At 47.2% G+C, this 19,294-nt stretch overlaps 1 protein-coding gene across 1 annotated transcript; it reads right to left on the bottom strand.

Moving 5' to 3' along the window:
* Positions 1–2,527: 2,527 nt before the first annotated feature.
* On the bottom strand, positions 2,528–13,431 carry LOC123725263 (olfactory receptor 10A4-like). Its single transcript, XM_045690402.1, has 5 exons — positions 13,211–13,431; positions 11,231–11,410; positions 10,866–10,976; positions 3,045–3,240; positions 2,528–2,704 (listed from the first exon to the last, which is right to left on the bottom strand). The coding sequence occupies exons 1-5, from the start codon at positions 13,429–13,431 to the stop codon at positions 2,552–2,554; spliced, it is 861 nt and encodes a 286-aa protein (XP_045546358.1). The 3' UTR covers positions 2,528–2,551.
* Between the last annotated feature and the right edge of the window lie 5,863 nt (positions 13,432–19,294).

The following is a 19,294-nucleotide window of genomic DNA, read 5'->3' as shown; positions in this document are numbered from 1 at the left end:
TGGTATGACTCTGGTTGAGAATGAAATAAAAGACCAGCAGAGGGCTTTTTGTAATGCGTTTTATAGAGGTAGCCTCCCTTGTTCATTAGACGTGATCAATATAAAAAAATATTTAAAATAAAAATAAAAATAAATCAATACTGGTTGAGACAGACAACACAAGCAGAGGGCTTTTTGAAAATTAGATTTATAAAGATGCTATTTGAATATCTACTTTCATCTCCATTTTATTCTTGGAGAATAGTAGTATCTAACAAAGCCAGAGCGATAAGATGACTCTGTAGCCTATACAAGTCATATTTGTAAGGGGAAACAGATATTTTACACTGTGTGCGAGTGTCATTGAGTGATAACAGTGTTGTGTTTAGTGTGTTTTAACATGTTATAGCCCTGAATTAAACTGCTATAGCCCTGAATTAAACTGCTATAGCCCCGAATGAACATGTTATAACCCCGAATGAACATGCTATAACCCCGAATGAACATGCTATAACCCCGAATGAACATGTTATAGCCCCGAATTAACATGCTATAACCCCGAATTAACATGTTATAGCCCCGAATTAACGTTATAACTCCGAATGAACATGCTATAACCCCGAATGAACATGTTATAGCCCCGAATTAACATGTTATAGCCCCGAATGAACATGCTATAACCCCGAATTAACATGTTATAACCCCAGATGAACATGTTATAACCCCGAATTAACATGTTATAACCCCGAATGAACATGTTATAACCCCGAATGAACATGCTATAATCCCGAATGAACATGTTATAACCCTGGATGAACATGTTATAACCCCGAATGAACATGCTATAGCCCCGAATGAACATGTTATAGCCCCGAATTAACATGTTATAACCCCGAATTAACATGCTATAACCCTGAGTAAACATGTTATAGCCCCGAATTAACGTTATAACTCCGAATGAACATGCTATAACCCCGAATGAACATGTTATAACCCCGAATTAACATGCTATAACCCTGAGTAAACATGTTATAGCCCCGAATTAACATTATAACTCCGAATGAACATGCTATAACCCCAAATTAACATGTTATAACCCCGGATGAACATGTTATAACCCCGAATGAACATGTTATAGCCCTGAATTAACATGTTATAGCCCTGAATGAACATGCTATAACCCCGAATGAACATGCTATAACCCCGAATGAACATGCTTTAACCCCGAATGAACATGCTATAACCCCAAATGAACATGCTATAACCACGAATGAACATGTTATAGCCCTGGATGAACATGTTATAGCCCCGAATGAACATGCTATAACCCCGAATTAACATGTTATAACCCCGGATGAACATGTTATAACCCCGAATTAACATGTTATAACCCCGAATGAACATGTTATAACCCCGAATGAACATGCTATAATCCCGAATGAACATGTTATAACCCTGGATGAACATGCTATAACCCCGAATGAACATGCTTTAACCCCGAATGAACATGCTATAACCCCAAATGAACATGCTATAACCACGAATGAACATGTTATAGCCCTGGATGAACATGCTATAACCCCGAATGAACATGCTGTAACCACGAATTAATATGTTATAACCTAACCCGTCATTTAGTGATAAGACACAGTGTTGAGTTTACTCGGTTCTGTCTGGCTGTTCCTCCAGCCCTGTCTCCAGCGCCCCAGGATGGCTCTGATCTCCTTGGTCCTGAAGCTATAGATGAACGGGTTGGCCACCGGCGGGAACAGGCTGTAGAATAGAATAGGTAGAGAAGATTACTTTACTTTGTCGGTTGTCACAGAAACCCTGAAATATTTTCCCTTTAAAATCTCTACAGGATTGGTGTGTCCCCCCCGCGGGATGGTTGAGCTAACGTAGGCTAATGTGATTAGCATGAGGTTGTAAGTAACAAGAACATTTCCCAGGACATAGACATATCTGATATGGGCAGAAAGCTTAAATTCTTGTTTATCTAACTGCACTGTCCAATTTACAGTAGCTATTACAGTGAAATAATACCATGCTATTGTTTGAGAAGAGTGCACAGTGAACTTGAAAATGTATTAATAAACCAATTAGGCACATTTGTGCAGTCTTGATACAACATTTTGAACAGAAATGCAGTGGTTCATTGAATCAGTCTAAAACTTTGCACATACACTGCTGCCATCTAGCGGCCAAAATCTAAACTGCGCCTAACCTGTAATAGTATGGCCTTTCTCTTGCATTTCAAAGACAATGGAACAAAAACCCCCACCTATTTTACCAGATCTAATGTGTTATATTCTCCTACATTAATTTCACATTTCCACAAACTTCAGTGTTTCCTTTCAAATGGTATCAAGAATATGCATATCCTTGCTTCAGGTCCTGAGCTACAGGCTTGTAGATTTGGGTATGTCATTTTAGGCAAAAAATAAATAAAAAAGGGGGCAATCCTTAAGAGGCTTTAGTGACTTGCTCAAGGGCACAACCTTTTCATCGCTGGCACAGGACTTGAACTAGTGACCTTTGGGATCCTGGTCCACATATCTAACCTGTGTTCTACCTACCTGCAGAAAAGGGTGAGGCCGATGTGGAGGTCATGGGTCATGGTCAGGTTGGGGATGTAGGGTGTAGCGTACACTGTGAAGCGGGGAATGTAGTAAATAAGGATGATACAGCCCTGAGTAGCACAGGTAGAGAAGGTCTTCAGCCTGCCCTGGGTTAGAGAGGGGAGAGTAGTGGGTTAGAGGAAAGGTTTAGTTTAGATAAGAACGATACAGCCCTGAGTAGCAGGTAGAGAAGGTCTTCAGCCTGCCCTGGGTTAGAGAGGGGAGAGATGGAGAAATGTTCTCAGTGGGTTAGGGTTAGGAGAGAGTAGTTCAAATTAGGGACACAGACAGGACAGGAAACACACACACCCCGCCACTCCTCCCACCCAGATCCGCTGTACTCACTACCCACCCAGACCCCCTGCACCCCCTACCAACCCAGACCCCCTGCACTCACTACCACTCCTCCCACCCAGCCCCTCTGCACCCACACCCCTGAATTCTGACCTGTGCGTTAGCCATGCGCATCACGGTGACGATGATGTTGATATAGGAGAAGACGATGAAGGAGAAGGGGACGAGGAGCACAAAATAGGCCAGGCCAATGGAGCTGCCCTGGATTGCCGCCATGTCAGAGCAGGACAGTTTAGTCAGGGACAGGGCGTCACAGTAGGCATGGAGAATTCGGTTAGGACCACAGAATGTGTCACGATTCCTACCGACGGTGGCGCCCCCTCCTGCTCGGGTGGCGCTCGGCGGTCGTCGTCAGTGGCCTATTAGCTACCACCGATTCCCTTTTTGTTTTTCCCTTTTTTTATGTTTTCTCACCTGCCCTGAGTTAGGTAATTAAGAGGGCTATTTAGTTCAGCTGGCCCGCACCCTATTGTGCGGGATTGTTTTTCTGTATGTCAACTGCGTTTGTTGACTGTGCTTGTCCATTGTATTTTTCCCTGTTGTTGGGAGACCTTTTATTTTGTACGGGTGGTTCCATTAAAATTACCACACAGTGTTCGCTGCTTCCTGCGCTTCTTTCCGCCACACCACAGACAAGACGTTACAGAATCCCGCACCACCAGAAGGAGCATGGAATCAGCGGGAGCAGCGGGCACTCCACTACCCTCAATGGAGGAACGTGTCCAGCACAATACATCGGTCCTGCATCGCATCGGATCCGCCATGGACCAGATGAGGGAGAGGATGGAACGATGGGAGAGGAGTGGTATCCTCTCTCCACCTACACCCCCCCCGATACAACCATCTCCTCCTCTTACGACGTCTGGCTCTGGCGCGCTTCGCCTGGCACTCCCGAGGGAGTACGATGGGACGGCGGCTGGGTGCAAGGGGTTTCTTCTCCAGCTAGAGTTGTACCTGGCCACCGTCAGACCTGCTCCTACAGGAGAGGAGAGCGTAAGTGCCCTCGTTTCCTGCCTGACGGGCCGAGCTCTGGAGTGGGCTAATGTGGTCTGGAACGCTCCAGACTCGGCGAGGGACCACTACCCAGAGTTCACCCGCCGCTTTCGGGCTGTTTTCGACCACCCCCCCGAAGGTAAAGCGGCGGGTGAACGGCTGTTCCACCTCAGGCAGGAGACGAGGAGCGCTCAAGACTTCGCGCTGGAGTTTAGGACCTTGGCTGCTGGAGCGGGGTGGAATGACAGGGCCCTCATAGACCACTACCGGTGTAGTCTCCGGGCGGACGTCCGCAGGGAGCTGGCCTGTAGGGACACCAATCTATCCCTGGACGAACTCATTGACATGTCCATACGGTTGGACAATTTGCTGGCTGCCCGCGGGCGTTCGGAGAGGGTCCTGCCCGTTCCACCCCCGTGCACCCCCGCCCCTACCCCTATGGAGGTAGGGGGGGCCGTGCCAAGGGGCACCGGAGGAGGTGGCTCCTCCTGCACCAGCTGTGGTCGGAGAGGACACACGGCCGACCGGTGCTGGAGGAGCCAGTCTGGGAGTCGAGAAGGCAGGCAGAACACTTCTCGGTCACCTCAGGTGAGTCAGCACCAGATTCGCCCAGAACCCCCTGTTGGTCATGTGTTTTTGCCTGTTTCATTTTCTAAATTTTTTCCCTCTTCCCAGCATAGGGCGCTAGTCGATTCAGGCGCAGCTGGGAACTTTATGGACCGTGGACTTGCCATTAAGCTGGGCATTCCACGGGTGCCGATAGATTCCCCCTTCCCCGTGCACTCCTTAGATAGCCGACCATTAGGGTCAGGGCTAGTCAGGGAGTCTACGGTGCCGCTGGACATGGTAACGCTGGGGAATCATAGGGAAAGCATGAACTTTTTCCTTATTGATTCACCTGCGTTTCCAGTGGTGCTGGGGGTCCCCTGGCTGGCTGGTCACAATCCCCTCATTTCATGGAAACAGGGGGTTCTCCAGGGGTGGTCGGAGGAGTGTTCAGGGAAATGTCTAGGAGTTTCCATAGGTGCCACGTCGGTGGAGAGTCCAGACCAGGTGTCCACCGTGCGCATTCCCCCTGAATACGCCGATTTGGCGATCGCTTTTTGTAAAAAGAGAGCGACTAAATTACCACCTCATCGACAAGGCGATTGTGCGATAGATCTCCAGGTTAACGCTGCGCTTCCCAGGAGTCACGTGTACCCCTTGTCACAAGAGGAGACGGCGGCTATGGAGACATACGTCACGGAATCCTTGGGACAGGGGTACATTCGGCCCTCCATCTCACCCGCTTCCTCGAGTTTCTTTTTTGTGAAGAAAAAGGAGGGAGGTCTGCGTCTGTGCATTGATTATAGAGGTCTAAACGCGATCACGGTGGGGTTTAGTTACCCACTACCTCTTATCGCTACGGCGGTGGAATCATTTCACGGAGCACAGTTCTTCACAAAATTGGATCTCAGGAGCGCGTATAACCTGGTGCGTATCAAGAAGGGAGATGAGTGGAAAACCGCCTTTAGTACCACATCAGGCCATTATGAGTACCTCGTCATGCCGTATGGGTTGAAAAATGCTCCAGCCTTCTTTCAATCCTTTGTTGACGAGATTCTCAGGGACCTGCACGGGCAGGGCGTGATTGTCTATATCGATGACATTCTGATATATTCCGCCACCCGCTCCGCGCATGTGTCCCTGGTGCGCAGGGTGCTTGGTAGACTGCTGGAGCATGACCTATACGTTAAGGCTGAGAAGTGTGAGTTTTTCAAACGAGCCGTCTCCTTTCTGGGTTATCGCATTTCCACCACGGGGGTGGTGATGGAGTGTGACCGCGTTAAGGCCGTGCGTAATTGGCCGACTCCAACCACGGTGAAGGAAGTGCAGCGGTTCTTGGGCTTTGCCAACTACTACCGGAGGTTTATCCGGGGGTTTGGCCAGGTAGCGGCTCCCATTACCTCACTGCTGAAGGGGGGGCCGGCGCGTTTGAGATGGTCGACGGAGGCGGACGGAGCCTTCAAGAAGTTGAAGACCCTGTTCACCGACTCGCCCGTGTTGGCGCACCCAGACCCGTCTTTAGCGTTCGTGGTAGAGGTGGACGCATCCGAGGCTGGGGTGGGTGCCGTGCTATCACAGCGCTCGGGTGCGCCACCAAAACTCCGCCCCTGCGCTTTCTTCTCAGGGAAGCTCAGTTCGGCGGAGCGTAACTACGATGTGGGGGACAGGGAGTTGCTAGCGGTAGTCAAAGCCTTGAGGGTGTGGCGACACTGGCTTGAGGGGGCTAAGCACCCCTTTCTCATCTGGACCGACCACCGAAACCTGGAGTACATCCGGGCAGCGAGGAGACTGAATCCACGTCAGGCAAGGTGGGCCATGTTCTTCGCCCGGTTTAGGTTTACCATCTCATATAGACCGGGTTCCCTTAATACTAAAGCCGACGCGCTGTCCCGTCTGTATGACACGGATGACCGCCCCATCGATCCAACTCCCATCATTCCAGCGTCTAGGCTGGTGGCACCAGTGGTGTGGGAGGTGGACGCGGACATCGAGCGGGCACTGGTGTTGGATCCTGCGCCTGCGCAGGTGCCCGTGGGGCGCATGTATGTGCCGCTCGATGTTCGCGATCGGTTGATTCGGTGGGCGCACACGCTACCTGCGGCAGGTCATCCTGGTGTAGAGAGGACAGGGCGGAGTCTAAGGGGGAAGTATTGGTGGCCCACCTTGGCTAAGGACGTGAGGTCATATGTCTCTTCCTGTTCGGTCTGTGCCCAGAGTAAGGCTCCTAGGCATTTACCGAGAGGGAAGTTACAGCCCCTCCCCGTTCCGCAACGGCCATGGTCGCACCTGTCTATCGACTTCCTGACAGATCTTCCCCCCTCTCAGGGGAACACTGCGATTCTGGTGGTTGTGGATCGGTTTTCTAAGTCCTGCCGTCTCCTCCCCTTGCCCGGTCTCCCTACGGCCCTGCAGACTGCGGAGGCCCTATTTACCCACGTCTTCCGGCACTACGGGGTGCCGGAGGATATTGTCTCTGATCGGGGTTCCCAGTTCACATCCAGGGTCTGGAAGGCGTTTATGGAGCGACTGGGGGTCTCGGTCAGTTTAACCTCCGGTTATCACCCCGAGAGCAATGGGCAGGCGGAGAGGGTGAACCAGGAGGTGGGCAGGTTCCTGAGGTCGTATTGCCGGGACCGGCCAGGGGAGTGGGCGAGGTATATTCCTTGGGCAGAGTTAGCCCAGAACTCACTTCGCCACTCCTCTACTAACATGTCACCCTTCCAGTGTGTGCTAGGGTACCAGCCGGTCCTGGCCCCATGGCACCAGAGCCAGACCGAGGCTCCTGCGGTGGAGGACTGGGTTCAGCACTCCAAGGAGACCTGGAAAGCAGTACAGGACTCACTGAAGGAGGCCAGTGCTAGGCAGAAAAGGAGTGCTGACCGCCACCGCAGTGAGGCGCCGGTGTTCGCACCGGGTGACAGGGTCTGGCTCTCGACCCGGAACCTGTCTCTCCGCGTGCCCTGCCGGAAGCTGGGGCCGCAGTGTGTGGGGCCCTTCAAAGTCCTGAGGAGGATAAACGAGGTGTGTTATCGGTTGCAACTCCCTTCCTATTACCCTATTAACCCCTCGTTTCATGTGTCTCTCCTCAGGCCGGTGGTGGCTGGTCCCCTACAAGAAGATGAGGTGCCGGAGGTCCCTCCACCCCCCCTGGACATCGGGGGGTCCCCGGCGTACAGCGTAAGGGCCATTCTGGACTCGAGACGCCGGGCGGGGGGCCTGCAGTACCTTGTGGACTGGGAGGGGTACGGTCCGGAGGAGAGGTGCTGGGTGCCGGCGGAGGACGTCTTGGACCCATCCATGTTGAAGGAGTTCCACCGCCTCCGTCCGGATCGCCCTGCGCCTCGTCCTCCGGGTCGGCCTCGAGGCCGGTGTCGGCGCGCTGCAGGGGCCGCGCGTCAGGAGGGGGGTACTGTCACGATTCCTACCGACGGTGGCGCCCCCTCCTGCTCGGGTGGCGCTCGGCGGTCGTCGTCACCGGCCTATTAGCTACCACCGATTCCCTTTTTGTTTTTCCCTTTTTTTATGTTTTCTCACCTGCCCTGAGTTAGGTAATTAAGATGGCTATTTAGTTCAGCTGGCCCGAACCCTATTGTGCGGGATTGTTTTTCTGTATGTCAACTGCGTTTGTTGACTGTGCTTGTCCATTGTATTTTTCCCTGTTGTTGGGAGACCTTTTATTTTGTACGGGTGGTTCCATTAAAATTACCACACAGTGTTCGCTGCTTCCTGCGCTTCTTTCCGCCACACCACAGACAAGACGTTACAGAATGATACTTTCTGGGAGATAAAACACACACAAAAAAGTAATTGTCAATTTGTCAAATGTATTCAGAAAGCCCTTTTTACATTAGCAGTATGTAACCCGGCCTAGACCCCAAAGAGCGTCACAGTTAATGTGAAGGAGCAGGTTGGGCCCATCAAACGCTACTTTCTGGGAGGTGAAGCAAGGACACGTTTAGAGGAGATGCTGTGTAATTCTCAATCAATACCATTTATGTATAAAGGGTTCTTTTTACATCAGCAATGTCCTTTAAACAGTAACCTAGACTACAAAGAGAAAACTGAATCAGAGTGGCAAGGAAAAACTCCCTAAAAGGAAGACAATGGTCAAAGGACCGTAGGCCCATTCTCTTCTGGCTGCAGCATGTGTTTTATTGTCAAAGTTTCAAGTTTAAATGTCACGTGCACAAGTACAGTGAAATGTCTTTCTTGCAAGCTACAGTACAAACCCAACAATGCAGTCATCAATATCAATGTAACACTAAAAATAAGAAGGTAGAACAAAAACACAGGAGCTATAAACACAAGAAATATGAAGACAAGAATGTAATAAGCTATATATCCATTCCAATACCATATTTCCAATGTGCTGGGGTGGTAGGGTTAGATATGTATAGAGGTAAGGTGGCATTAGGATATATGACAAACATAGTAGCAGCAGTGTATTTGATTTGATTGTGAGTGTGTGTACGTGTGTGTGTAGTATGTATGTGTGCATGTTATGTGTCTGTTGGAGTGTGTGTGAGTGTGTACTCCTGTGATTGGGTATAGAGAAAATAATTAAATACAAAGGTTTGTACTTCGGCAAAAAAATACCTACGTTCGTTTGTTTATTTTAAAAAAAAATTGTGGGGGGGTACTTAAAACCTGTTGGGGCTCGGGGGCAGTATTGAGACATTTTGAAAAAAATATGTGCCCATTTTTAACTGCCTCCTACACCAACTCAGAAGCTAGGATATGCATATTATTAACACATTCGGATAGAAAACACTCTGAATTTTCTAAAACAGTTTGAATGGTGTCTGTAAGTATAACAAAACTCATATTGCAGGCAAAAACCTGTGAAAAATAGATCCAAAAAAAATGTGAATTTTGTGACTGTACTATTTAGTGTCATTGTTTTATAGATACCATAGTGAGAAAGGATTCATTTCGCAACACCTACGGCTTCCACTAGATGTCAACGATCTTTATAAAGTTGTTTGAAGCGTCTATGATAAACAGAGAGCAAATTAGAATCCAAGGAAGTTGACATGTCATCACTTCATTTTTTTGCGCCTGCGCATAAATCTGAGAAACGTGAGTTTTGTCTTCATTGTTTATCTAGACATAGGATAGGTTGTGTGAAAATATTACTGATGTTTAACGTTAAAAATGGACCAAAAGATTAATGCTAAACAACATTTGACATGTTTGAACGAACATAAATAGATTATTTACTAGGTTTTTTTAGCTTTTCGGCGTGATTTTACAGTCCTCCCACCACGTTTTGTGGGAGCATAATGAACGCTAAGTACTTGGTGTTATTTGGACATAAATTATGAACTTTGTCAAAAGAAACCACATTTGTTCCGGACCTGGGATGCCTTCCGGACCTGGGATGCCTGCCTTCTGATGGAGATAATCAAAGGTAAGGGGATATTTACAATGTTATTATCGATTTTAGATGATGCTAACTGTATAGCATAGCCTGTTGTTCTTAGCATAGCACCCCGTTTATTGCAAAATGTGATTTCCCAGTAAAGTTATTTTGAGATCTGGCCATTTGGTAGCAATTACGAGATGATAATATATTATTCTTTGAATGACAATATTATAATTTACCAATGTTTTCGAATAGTAATTTTGTTATGTTCACCGGAAGCATTTCAGAGAAGAAAAAAATCTGAATTTCACGCTACTGTAAAATGCTGTTTTTGGATATAAATATGAACTTGATGGAACAAAAAATGCATGTATTGTATAACATAATGTCCTAGGAGTGTCATCTGATGGAGATTGACAAAAGTTAGTGCATAATTCAAGCTGGTTTCTGCTTTTGGTGACGCCTGACCTTGAATTGAAAATGGATGTTTGTACTTTTGTGGCTATGTACTGTCCTAACATAAACTAACTTTATGCTTTTGCCGTAAAGCCTCTTTGAAAATCGAACAATGTGGTTAGATTAAGGAGATGTTTATCATTTAAATTGTGTAAAATAGTTGATTGTTTGAGAAATTGAAATTATTAGATTTTTGATGTTTTGAATTTCCAGCCTTGTTAGCAATCCCGGCTCGGGGTTCATTGCTAACCTGTAGCCCCAACAGGTTAAATAATATGTATATTTAACCTTTATTTACCAAGGCAAGCCATTTAAGAACACATTTTTATTTACAATGAAGGCCTACCCCGGCCAAATCCGGATGATGCTGGGCCAATTGTGATAAAGATATGCCAATTTGATTGACCTAGACTTTTTTTTATTTAACAGTAGTGCCCTGGAACATTGTTTTGTGATGTGTTAACTTGGTGAACTCTTTGCTGCAAACATTCTCGGGCTGTTAGGCCCTCTAATGGCTGTAGTAACACTACTATCATCATACATTATTTTATCATGCCAGTACCCTGGTGAAGTCCATGGTGCCGATGCTAGGTGAGACTGTGGCTGACATCCAGGAGAAGACTGTTAGACCACTCATTATTTGGTTGGTCTTCAACATAGGGTATCTAGAGAGAGGGGTGGAGGGAGATAGGGGGAGAGAGAGGGATTGGGAGAGTGGGAGAGGACCCCAAAAAATTATGAAATACTTTCCAACCAAACACACTTTATTTATTTTGCATCAATAAAATCATAACGCATAATATGTGCTGTTGTCGTTGTTACCTGAGAGGGTGACAGATAGCCAGGTATCGGTCCATAGCCATGGTCAACATGATGAGAGAGTTAGGGTAAGGGTTAGGGTTGGGTAGATCTATGTTACCTGAGAGGGTGACAGATAGCCAGGTATCGGTCCATAGCCATGGTCAACATGATGAGAGAGTTGAGCGTTCCAAAGTAGTGGATCATTTGTTCCTGGAACAGACAGGTATGAAAGGAGATCCTCCCGTCGTCCCACCACCACCGGGCTATCACTTTGGGAAGGGCCACTGTGGCAAAACCAGGAAGGGAGGGGAGGGGAAGGGAACGGAGAGGAGAGCGGAGAAACGACGAGCAGAGAGAGGAGAGAGGAGAAGAGAGGAGAGAGAGAGGAGAGGGTTGGAGAGAGGAGGAGGAGAGAAAAGAGCAGCAGAGAGGAGAAGAGAGAGGAGGAGAGAGGGGATGAGGGAGTGGAGGGGCGGGGGGGAGGGAAGGGAGAGGAGAGAGGAACAAAGAGCAGAGGAGAGAGGAGGAGAGGGGAGGACAGGACAGAGGAGAGCAGAGAAAAGAGCAGCAGAGAGAGGAGAAGAGTTGAGAGAGGAGGAGAGAGGGGATGAGGGAGGGGAGGGAAGGGAGAGGAGAGCAGAGAAAAGAGGAGCATAGAGAGGAGAGAGGGGATGAGAGAGGAAGATGGGAGATGAAAGGAGAAGAGTGGAGACCATTTTAGACTATTTAGACAGTGATGGAATGCAATCCTCTTGTTGTCCCACCAGCACCAGACTATCACCTAGGGCAGGGCCACTGTGGAAACATTCTGGGCCCCTTGTTCTAGCCTCTGTCTCTGAGAGGGAAATGGAACACAGCGGCCATGTTTAAATGCTCATCCTTTTTTGTAAGTAGTCACTGATTGATTACAGATCTGTACATGACTGTCTGATGTCAGAGAAGGACTCTCCACATGATTAAAGACGGAGGGACACATACGAGACACATTTAAACAGGACACTCTTTCTCTCATGACCTCTCCTCTCTCATTAATGCCTGAGCACCAGCAAGATACATTTAAACTCGATCGGCAGTCACATTGGGGAAGGAGAGAAAGAAAGAGAGTGTACACATTTGAATATTCTACCACGACCCCTTACCTGTATCTGACACAACCAGGCTGAGTATCTTACCTGTATCTGACAGAGCTAGGCTGAGTATCTTACCTATATCTGACAGAACCAGGCTGAGTATCTTACCTATGTCTGACACAACCAGGCTGAGTATCTTACCTATATCTGACATAACCAGGCTGAGGATCTTACCTATATCTGACACAACCAGGCTGAGTATCTTACCTATATCTGACATAACCAGGCTGAGTATCTTACCTATATCTGACACAACCAGGCTGAGTATCTTACCTATATCTGACAGAACCAGGCTGAGTATCTTACCTATATCTGACAGAACCAGGCTGAGTATCTTACCTATATCTGACACAACCAGGCTGATTATCTTACCTATATCTGACAGAACCAGGCTGAGTATCTTCCCTATATCTGACAGAACCAGGCTGAGTATCTTACCTGTATCTGACAGAGCCAGGCTGAGTATCTTACCTATATCTGACAGAACCAGGCTGAGTATCTTACCTATATCTGACACAACCAGGCTGATTATCTTACCTATATCTGACAGAACCAGGCTGAGTATCTTACCTGTATCTGACAGAGCTAGGCTGAGTATCTTACCTATATCTGACAGAACCAGGCTGAGTATCTTACCTATGTCTGACACAACCAGGCTGAGTATCTTACCTATATCTGACACAACCAGGCTGATTATCTTACCTGTATCTGACACAACCAGGCTGATTATCTTACCTGTATCTGACACAACCAGGCTGAGTATCTTACCTGTATCTGACAGAGCTAGGCTGAGTATCTTATCTATATCTGACAGAACCAGGCTGAGTATCTTACCTATATCTGACACAACCAGGCTGATTATCTTACCTATATCTGACAGAACCAGGCTGAGTATCTTACCTATATCTGACAGAACCAGGCTGAGTATCTTACCTATATCTGACAGAACCAGGCTGAGTATCTTACCTATATCTGACAGAGCCAGGCTGAGCATGATGATGTACATGGGTTTCTGCAGGCTGCGCTCCAGGGCAAACAGCACCACCAGCAGGATGTTCCCCACCACTGTGATCACATAGATGAAGAAGAAGAACCAGGCCACCAGCTGGTATAAGGATGGATGGAGTCCCGGGAAGCCCACGATCACAAACTCTGACACGCGCGTGTAGTTCTCATTCACCTCAAACATACTGTACTTGGGAAGGTGGGGGGATGGATGGTGGAGGAGAGATAAAGCCTCTTATAATCCTTACCTCTCAAGTTAGAGAGAAAGATAATGAGTGAGAGCTACACAGAGAGAGAGAGAGATGCTGAAGACCCTGGAGGATCCCTCTTCATCCTTTCCTCCCAGGTTAGAGAGAGATATTTATTTTACCTTTATTTAACTAGGCAAGTCAGTTAAGAACAAATTCTTATTTTCAATGACAGCCTAGGAACAGTGGGTTAGCTGCCTTGTTCAGGGGCAGAACAACAGATGTGTACCTTGTCAGCTCAGGGATTTGAACTTGCAACCTTTCAGTTACTAGCCCAAAGCTCTAACCACTAGGCTACCCTGCTGCCCCAAACTCTCTCTCTCTGTCTCTCTATTACTCTCTCCTTCTTAGGAGTCAAGGATGGAGAGAGAGAGTTCATCCAGGGTCTTCAACATCTCTATGCATAAGGATTTGCTGGGAATATAACTAAACATAGACATAGAATGACTAGATTATATGTCCATGGAATTAAACATGGCTTGTTTGTCTTGTCTGTCTCTGTTCTCTTTTATGTAACTCTCTCTCTCTCTCTCTCTCTCTCTCTCTATTACTCTCTCCATCTTAGGAGGTAATGATGGAGGATGTAGGGTCTCTTTATATACCATGATGGAGAGATGGATCTCTCTCTATAAAGAGACACTACATCCTCCATCATATCTGTGGAGAGGTCTTTGAGCGGGCAGGCCTTCCCCTTGGAGGAAGAGCAGCTCCATCTTGTCGAGTTTGAGCTTGAGGTTGTGGGCCGACATCCAAGTTGAGATATCTGCCAGGCAGGCGTGTCGCCACCTAGGTGTCAGAAGGAGGGATGGAGAAAAGTTGAGTGTCATCCGCATAGCAATGCGGATATGATGGAGCCGAGTGACTTGGTGTATGGAGAAAAGAGGAGAGGGCCTGAGCCCTGGGGGACACCATTAGTGAGAGTACGTGGTCCAGACACAGATCCTCTCCACGTCACCTGGTAGGAGCGGACTGCCAGGTAGGATGCAATCCAAGAATGTACAGAGGCTGAGATGCCCAGCCCTGAGAGGGTGGAATGGAGGATCTGATGGTTCACTGCGTCGGGGGCTGTGGATAGATCTTGGATGAGAACAGAGTAGAGAGATTCTTTTTTTTTTGCAGTGCGGAGAGCCTCCGTGACACAGTGAAGAGCAGTCTAGGTTAAGTGACCCGTCTTGAAGCCTGACTGGTTAGGGCCAAGAAGATTGTTCTGAGAGAGATAACGAGAGAGTTGATCAGAGACGGCACGCTCAAGTGTTATGGAAAGAAAAGAAATAAGGTAACAGGTCTGTAGTTTTTGACGTCAGATGAGTCGAGTGTTGGTTTCTTGAGGAGGGGAGTGACTCTGGCCATGTAGAAGTCAGAGGGACCGCAGCCAGTGATCAGGGATGAGTTGATGAGGGAAGTGAGGAATCTCAGATGGTCTCCCGAGATGGTCTGGAGAAGGGTGAAGAGATATTGTATTTTATACCATCTATTGCGTCTTGCCTATGCCGCTCTGTCATTGCTCATACATATATTTATATGTATATATTCTTATTCCATTCCTTACTTCGATTTGTGTGTATTAGGTAGGTGTTGTGGAATTGTTAGATTACATGTTAGATTTTGCTGCACTGTCTGAACTAGAAGCACAAGCATTTCGCTACACTTGCAGTAACATCTGCAGATGGAGTCCTCATCTGCTAACCATGTGTATGTGACCAACAACATTTGATTTGATTTGATTTGGGATGGGGTCTAGCGGGCAGCTTGTCAGACAGCCATATCTTACTAATCGCAGGATTTTATCTGGAGAGAGGAAGGAGAAAGAGGTCAAGGCTTAGGGAAGTTCTGTGTGAGTGAGACCAGTGGACTCAATAGGCTGAGTGAATAAGGAGCGGATGTCGTCAAACTTATTTTTCAAAGTGGTTGACAAAGTCATCCACAGAGAGGGAGGAGGGAGGGGGACGGGGTGGAGGATTAAGGAAGGCTGAGAAAGTGTTTACTAGGTTTAGAGGCAGAAGCTTGAAATTTAGAGTGATAGAAAGTGGCTTTAGCAGTGAATACAGAAGAAGAGAAGGTAGAGAGGAAGGAGTGAAAGGATGAGAGGTCCTCCGGAAGTTTTGTTTTTCAAAATTTTTGCTCAGCTTCCTTCAGCCCTGTTATGTAAGCTCGCAATGAGTCACTTGGCCATGGAGCAGGAGGGGAGTGCCGAGCCGGCCAGCCGGGAAGAAAGGGGACGGTGTGAGTCATAGGATGAGGAAAGGGAGGAGAGTAGGGTCAAAGAGACAGAATCGGGAACAGGAGGGCAAAGGATTTAGCAGCAGGGAGAGATGATAGGATAGAAGAGGAGAGAGTCGTGGGAGAGAGAAAGCAAAGATTGCAAAGGAGCACGGCCATCTGGGTAGGGGCTGAGTGGCTAGGGATGGAGGAAAGGGAGACAGAAAAGGAAACAAATTAGTGATCAGAGAACTGGAGGGGGTTGCAGTGAGATTAGATAAAGACAAAAATTATACTTATCACTCTCCTGGAGATATCTGGAGTCCTCTAGCTACAGAATGAAGCATAAAAGTAATGTATTACTGTAACTGTAACTTCTGCTTCCAACTCACACTCTCAAACACGTAGATCCTCTGAACGCAGCTCACTTTCCAGCCCACTTTCCTGTTCACACACATGTATGTCATTATCACATACTATTTAGTTCAGTTCTTTGCACCCCATCATTGTGAGATATTGTTTGTTTTGTGACACAATTCTATTCAGAGCTCTGTTTTTCCCATAGTCTATTCCTCCCGTATATGATAGTTTTGGCCTACCTCACTGACGACGCCTTTTGCCTATTCCCTGCCTATACTTTAGCTTATCGGATTTCCTGTTATCAACCTATTGCCCAATCTCCCGGACGACGTTACTAGCCTTTTCCCTTCCTGTACTGTTGCCTTTTTGGACCCCCTGTGTAGGACCTTCTGCTTGCCCCTGGACCCAGCTACCTGCCTCCTCCTGTGGTCCTTTACCAATAAACACCGGCTGCGCCCTGCGCTTGAAAACACCTCTGTGTCTCCCATCGTGTTCATCAAAGAATATCTCACCAAAAACGACAGATGGATTCAGCGGAGCTGCAGCTACGTCTGGCCCGACAGGAGGAATGAATTGAGGAACTCTGCAACCTCCTTCACCAGTACATTCCTGATTCACCGATATCAGGTGCCACAGCCTCCTCTCGTTCCTCTCCCCCCATATCCATGCCTAATAAATACGACGGCTCCACAGGGAAATGCCAAGGATGTTCATAGACCATCTCCCCGCTGACTTCACCTCTGACAAAGACAGGGTGGACTTCATCGTCTCCCTACTCACAGGCAAAGCTCTGGATTGGGTCGGAGCCGCTCAAAGTTCTGATCTGTCCTCTGAATCATGTTTCCATGCCTTCTTCAAGGAGGTGTTCGACCATTCAGTTCAGGTCGTCACACTGGGGACCTGTTATGTGAGCTGTGACAGGGCCGTCGCTCCACCACTGAGTATGCCCTTTACTTCCGCACCATGGCTGCCGGCAGTGGATGGAGGGAACCAGCTCACCTTACAGTATGCCGGAGGGGTCCTAATCGGGAGTTTTTTATTTTATTTATTTTATTTCACCTTAATTTAACCAGGTAGGCTAGTTGAGAACAAGTTCTCATTTACAGCCGTGACCTGGCCAAGATAAAGCAAAGCAGTGCGTGTCACATCCTGACCAGTATAAAGGTTATTTGTTATTGTAGTTTGGTCAGGACGTGGCAGAGGGTATTTGTTTTATGTGGTTCGGGGTGGTGTTTTATGTAGTAGGGTGTTTAATTTATTATTTCCGAGGTTTTGGTCTATGTTCTATGTTTTGGTATTTCTATGTTCTTTCGGGTTTGTTGTATTTCTATGTTTAGGTTAATGGGGGGTTGGACTCTCAATTGGAGGCAGGTGCTTTCTCGTTGCCTCTGATTGAGAGTCCTATATATGGGTATGTGTTTGGGTTAGTGTTTGTGGGAGATTGTTTCTTGTTTTGCCTGTGTGAGCCTTACAAGACTGTTTGTTGTTCGTGAGTTCTTCGTCATTTTGTTATTTTGGTGTTCACTTTATTTTATAAATAAATCAAGATGAGCATCCACATTCCTGCTGCGTTTTGGTCCTCCATTCCCGACGACAACCGTGACAGTGCGACACAAACAACAACACAGAGTTACACATGGAATAATCAAACGTACAGTCAATAACACAATAGAAAAGTCTATATACAGTGTGCGCAAATGAGGTAAGATTAGGGAGGTAAGGCAATAAATAGGCCTCAGTGGCGAAGTAATTACAATTTAGCAATTAAACACTGGAGTGATAGATGTGCAGAAGATGAATGTGCAATTAGAGATACTGGGGTGCAAAGGAGCAAAATAAATAAATAACAATATGGGGATGAGGTAGTTGGATGGGCTATTTACTGGTGGGCTATGTACGGGTGCAATGATCTGTAAGCTGCTCTGACAACTGTTGCTTAAAGTTAGTGAGGGAGATATGAGTCTCCAGCTTCAGGGATTTTTGCAATTTGTTCCAGTCATTGGCAGCAGAGAACTGGAAGGAAAGGCGACCAAAGTGAGCTGGGATAAGGCGGTGCTTTACCGAGCAAGGACTTATAGATGACCTGGAGCCAGTGGGTTTGGCAACGAATATGAAGCGAGGGCCAGCCAACGAGAGCATACAGGTTGCAGTGGTGGGTAGTATATGGGGCTTTGGTGACAAAACGTATGGCACTGTGACAGACTGCATCCAATTTGCTGAGTAGAGTGTTGAAGGCTATTTTGTAAATGACATCGCCGAAGTCAAGGATCGGTAGGATAGTCAGTTTTACGAGGGTATGTTTGGCAACATGAGTGAATGAGACTTTGTTGCCATATAGGAAGCCGATTCTAGATTTAATTTTGGATTGGAGATGCTTAATGTGAGTCTGGAAGGAGAGTTTACAGTCTAACCAGACACCGAGGTATTTGTAGTTGTCCACATATTCTAGGTCTGAACCGTCCAGAGTAGTAATGCTAGATGGGCGGGCAGGTGCGGGCAGTGAACGGTTGAAGAGCATGCATTTAGTTTTACTTGCATTTAAGAGTAGTTGGAGGCTACGGAAGGAGAGTTGTATGGCATTGAAGATCGTCTGGAGGTTAGTTAACACAGTGTCCAAAGAAGAGCCGGAAGTATACAGAATGGTGTCATCTGCGTATTGGTGGATCAGGGAATCACCAGCATCAAGAGCGACATCATTGATGTATACAGAGAAAAGAGTCTGCCCGAGAATTGAACCCTCTGGCACCCCCATAGACAACAGGCCCTCCGATTTGACACACTGAACTCTGTCTGAGAAGTAATTGGTGGACCAGGCGAGGCAGTCATTTGAGAAGCCAAGGCTATTGAGTCTGCCGATAAAAATGTGGTGATTGACAGAGTCGAAAGCCTTGGCCAGGTTGATGAATACGGCTGCACAGTATTGTCTTTTATCGATGGCAGTTATGATATTGTTTAGGACCTTGAGCGTGGCTGAGGTGCACCCATGACCAGCTCGGAAACCAGATTGCATAGTGGAGAAGGTATGGTGGGATTCGAAATGGTCGGTGATCTGTTTGTTAACTTGGCTTTCGAAGACCTTAGAAAAGCAGGGTAGGATAGATATAGGTTTGTAACAGTTTGGGTCTAGACTGTCTCCCCCTTTGAAGAAGGGGATGACCACGGCAGCTTTCCAATCTTTGTGGATCTCAGACGATACGAAATAGAGGTTGAACAGGCTAGTAATAGGGGCTGCAACAATTG

Source organism: Salmo salar, chromosome 11 (assembly GCF_965601325.2).
Source record: "Salmo salar chromosome 11, fSalSal1, whole genome shotgun sequence".
Taxonomy (NCBI): domain Eukaryota; kingdom Metazoa; phylum Chordata; class Actinopteri; order Salmoniformes; family Salmonidae; genus Salmo; species Salmo salar.
The sequence above is the reverse complement of the archived record's forward strand: the minus strand, read 5'-3'. Positions and strand labels throughout refer to the sequence as shown.

Excerpts from the sequence above, each read along its gene's own strand:
- LOC123725263 (XM_045690402.1), bottom strand. The coding sequence starts at position 13,431 with ATGTTTGAGGTGAATGAGAACTACACGCGCGTGTCAGAGTTTGTGATC. Across the intron at positions 10,977-11,230 it reads GCTATCTGTCACCCTCTCAG|ATACCCTATGTTGAAGACCA; the intron begins GTAACATAGATC and ends CCCTCTCTCTAG. Across the intron at positions 3,241-10,865 it reads GACTTCACCAGGGTACTGGC|ATTCTGTGGTCCTAACCGAA; the intron begins ATGATAAAATAA and ends GAATCGTGACAC.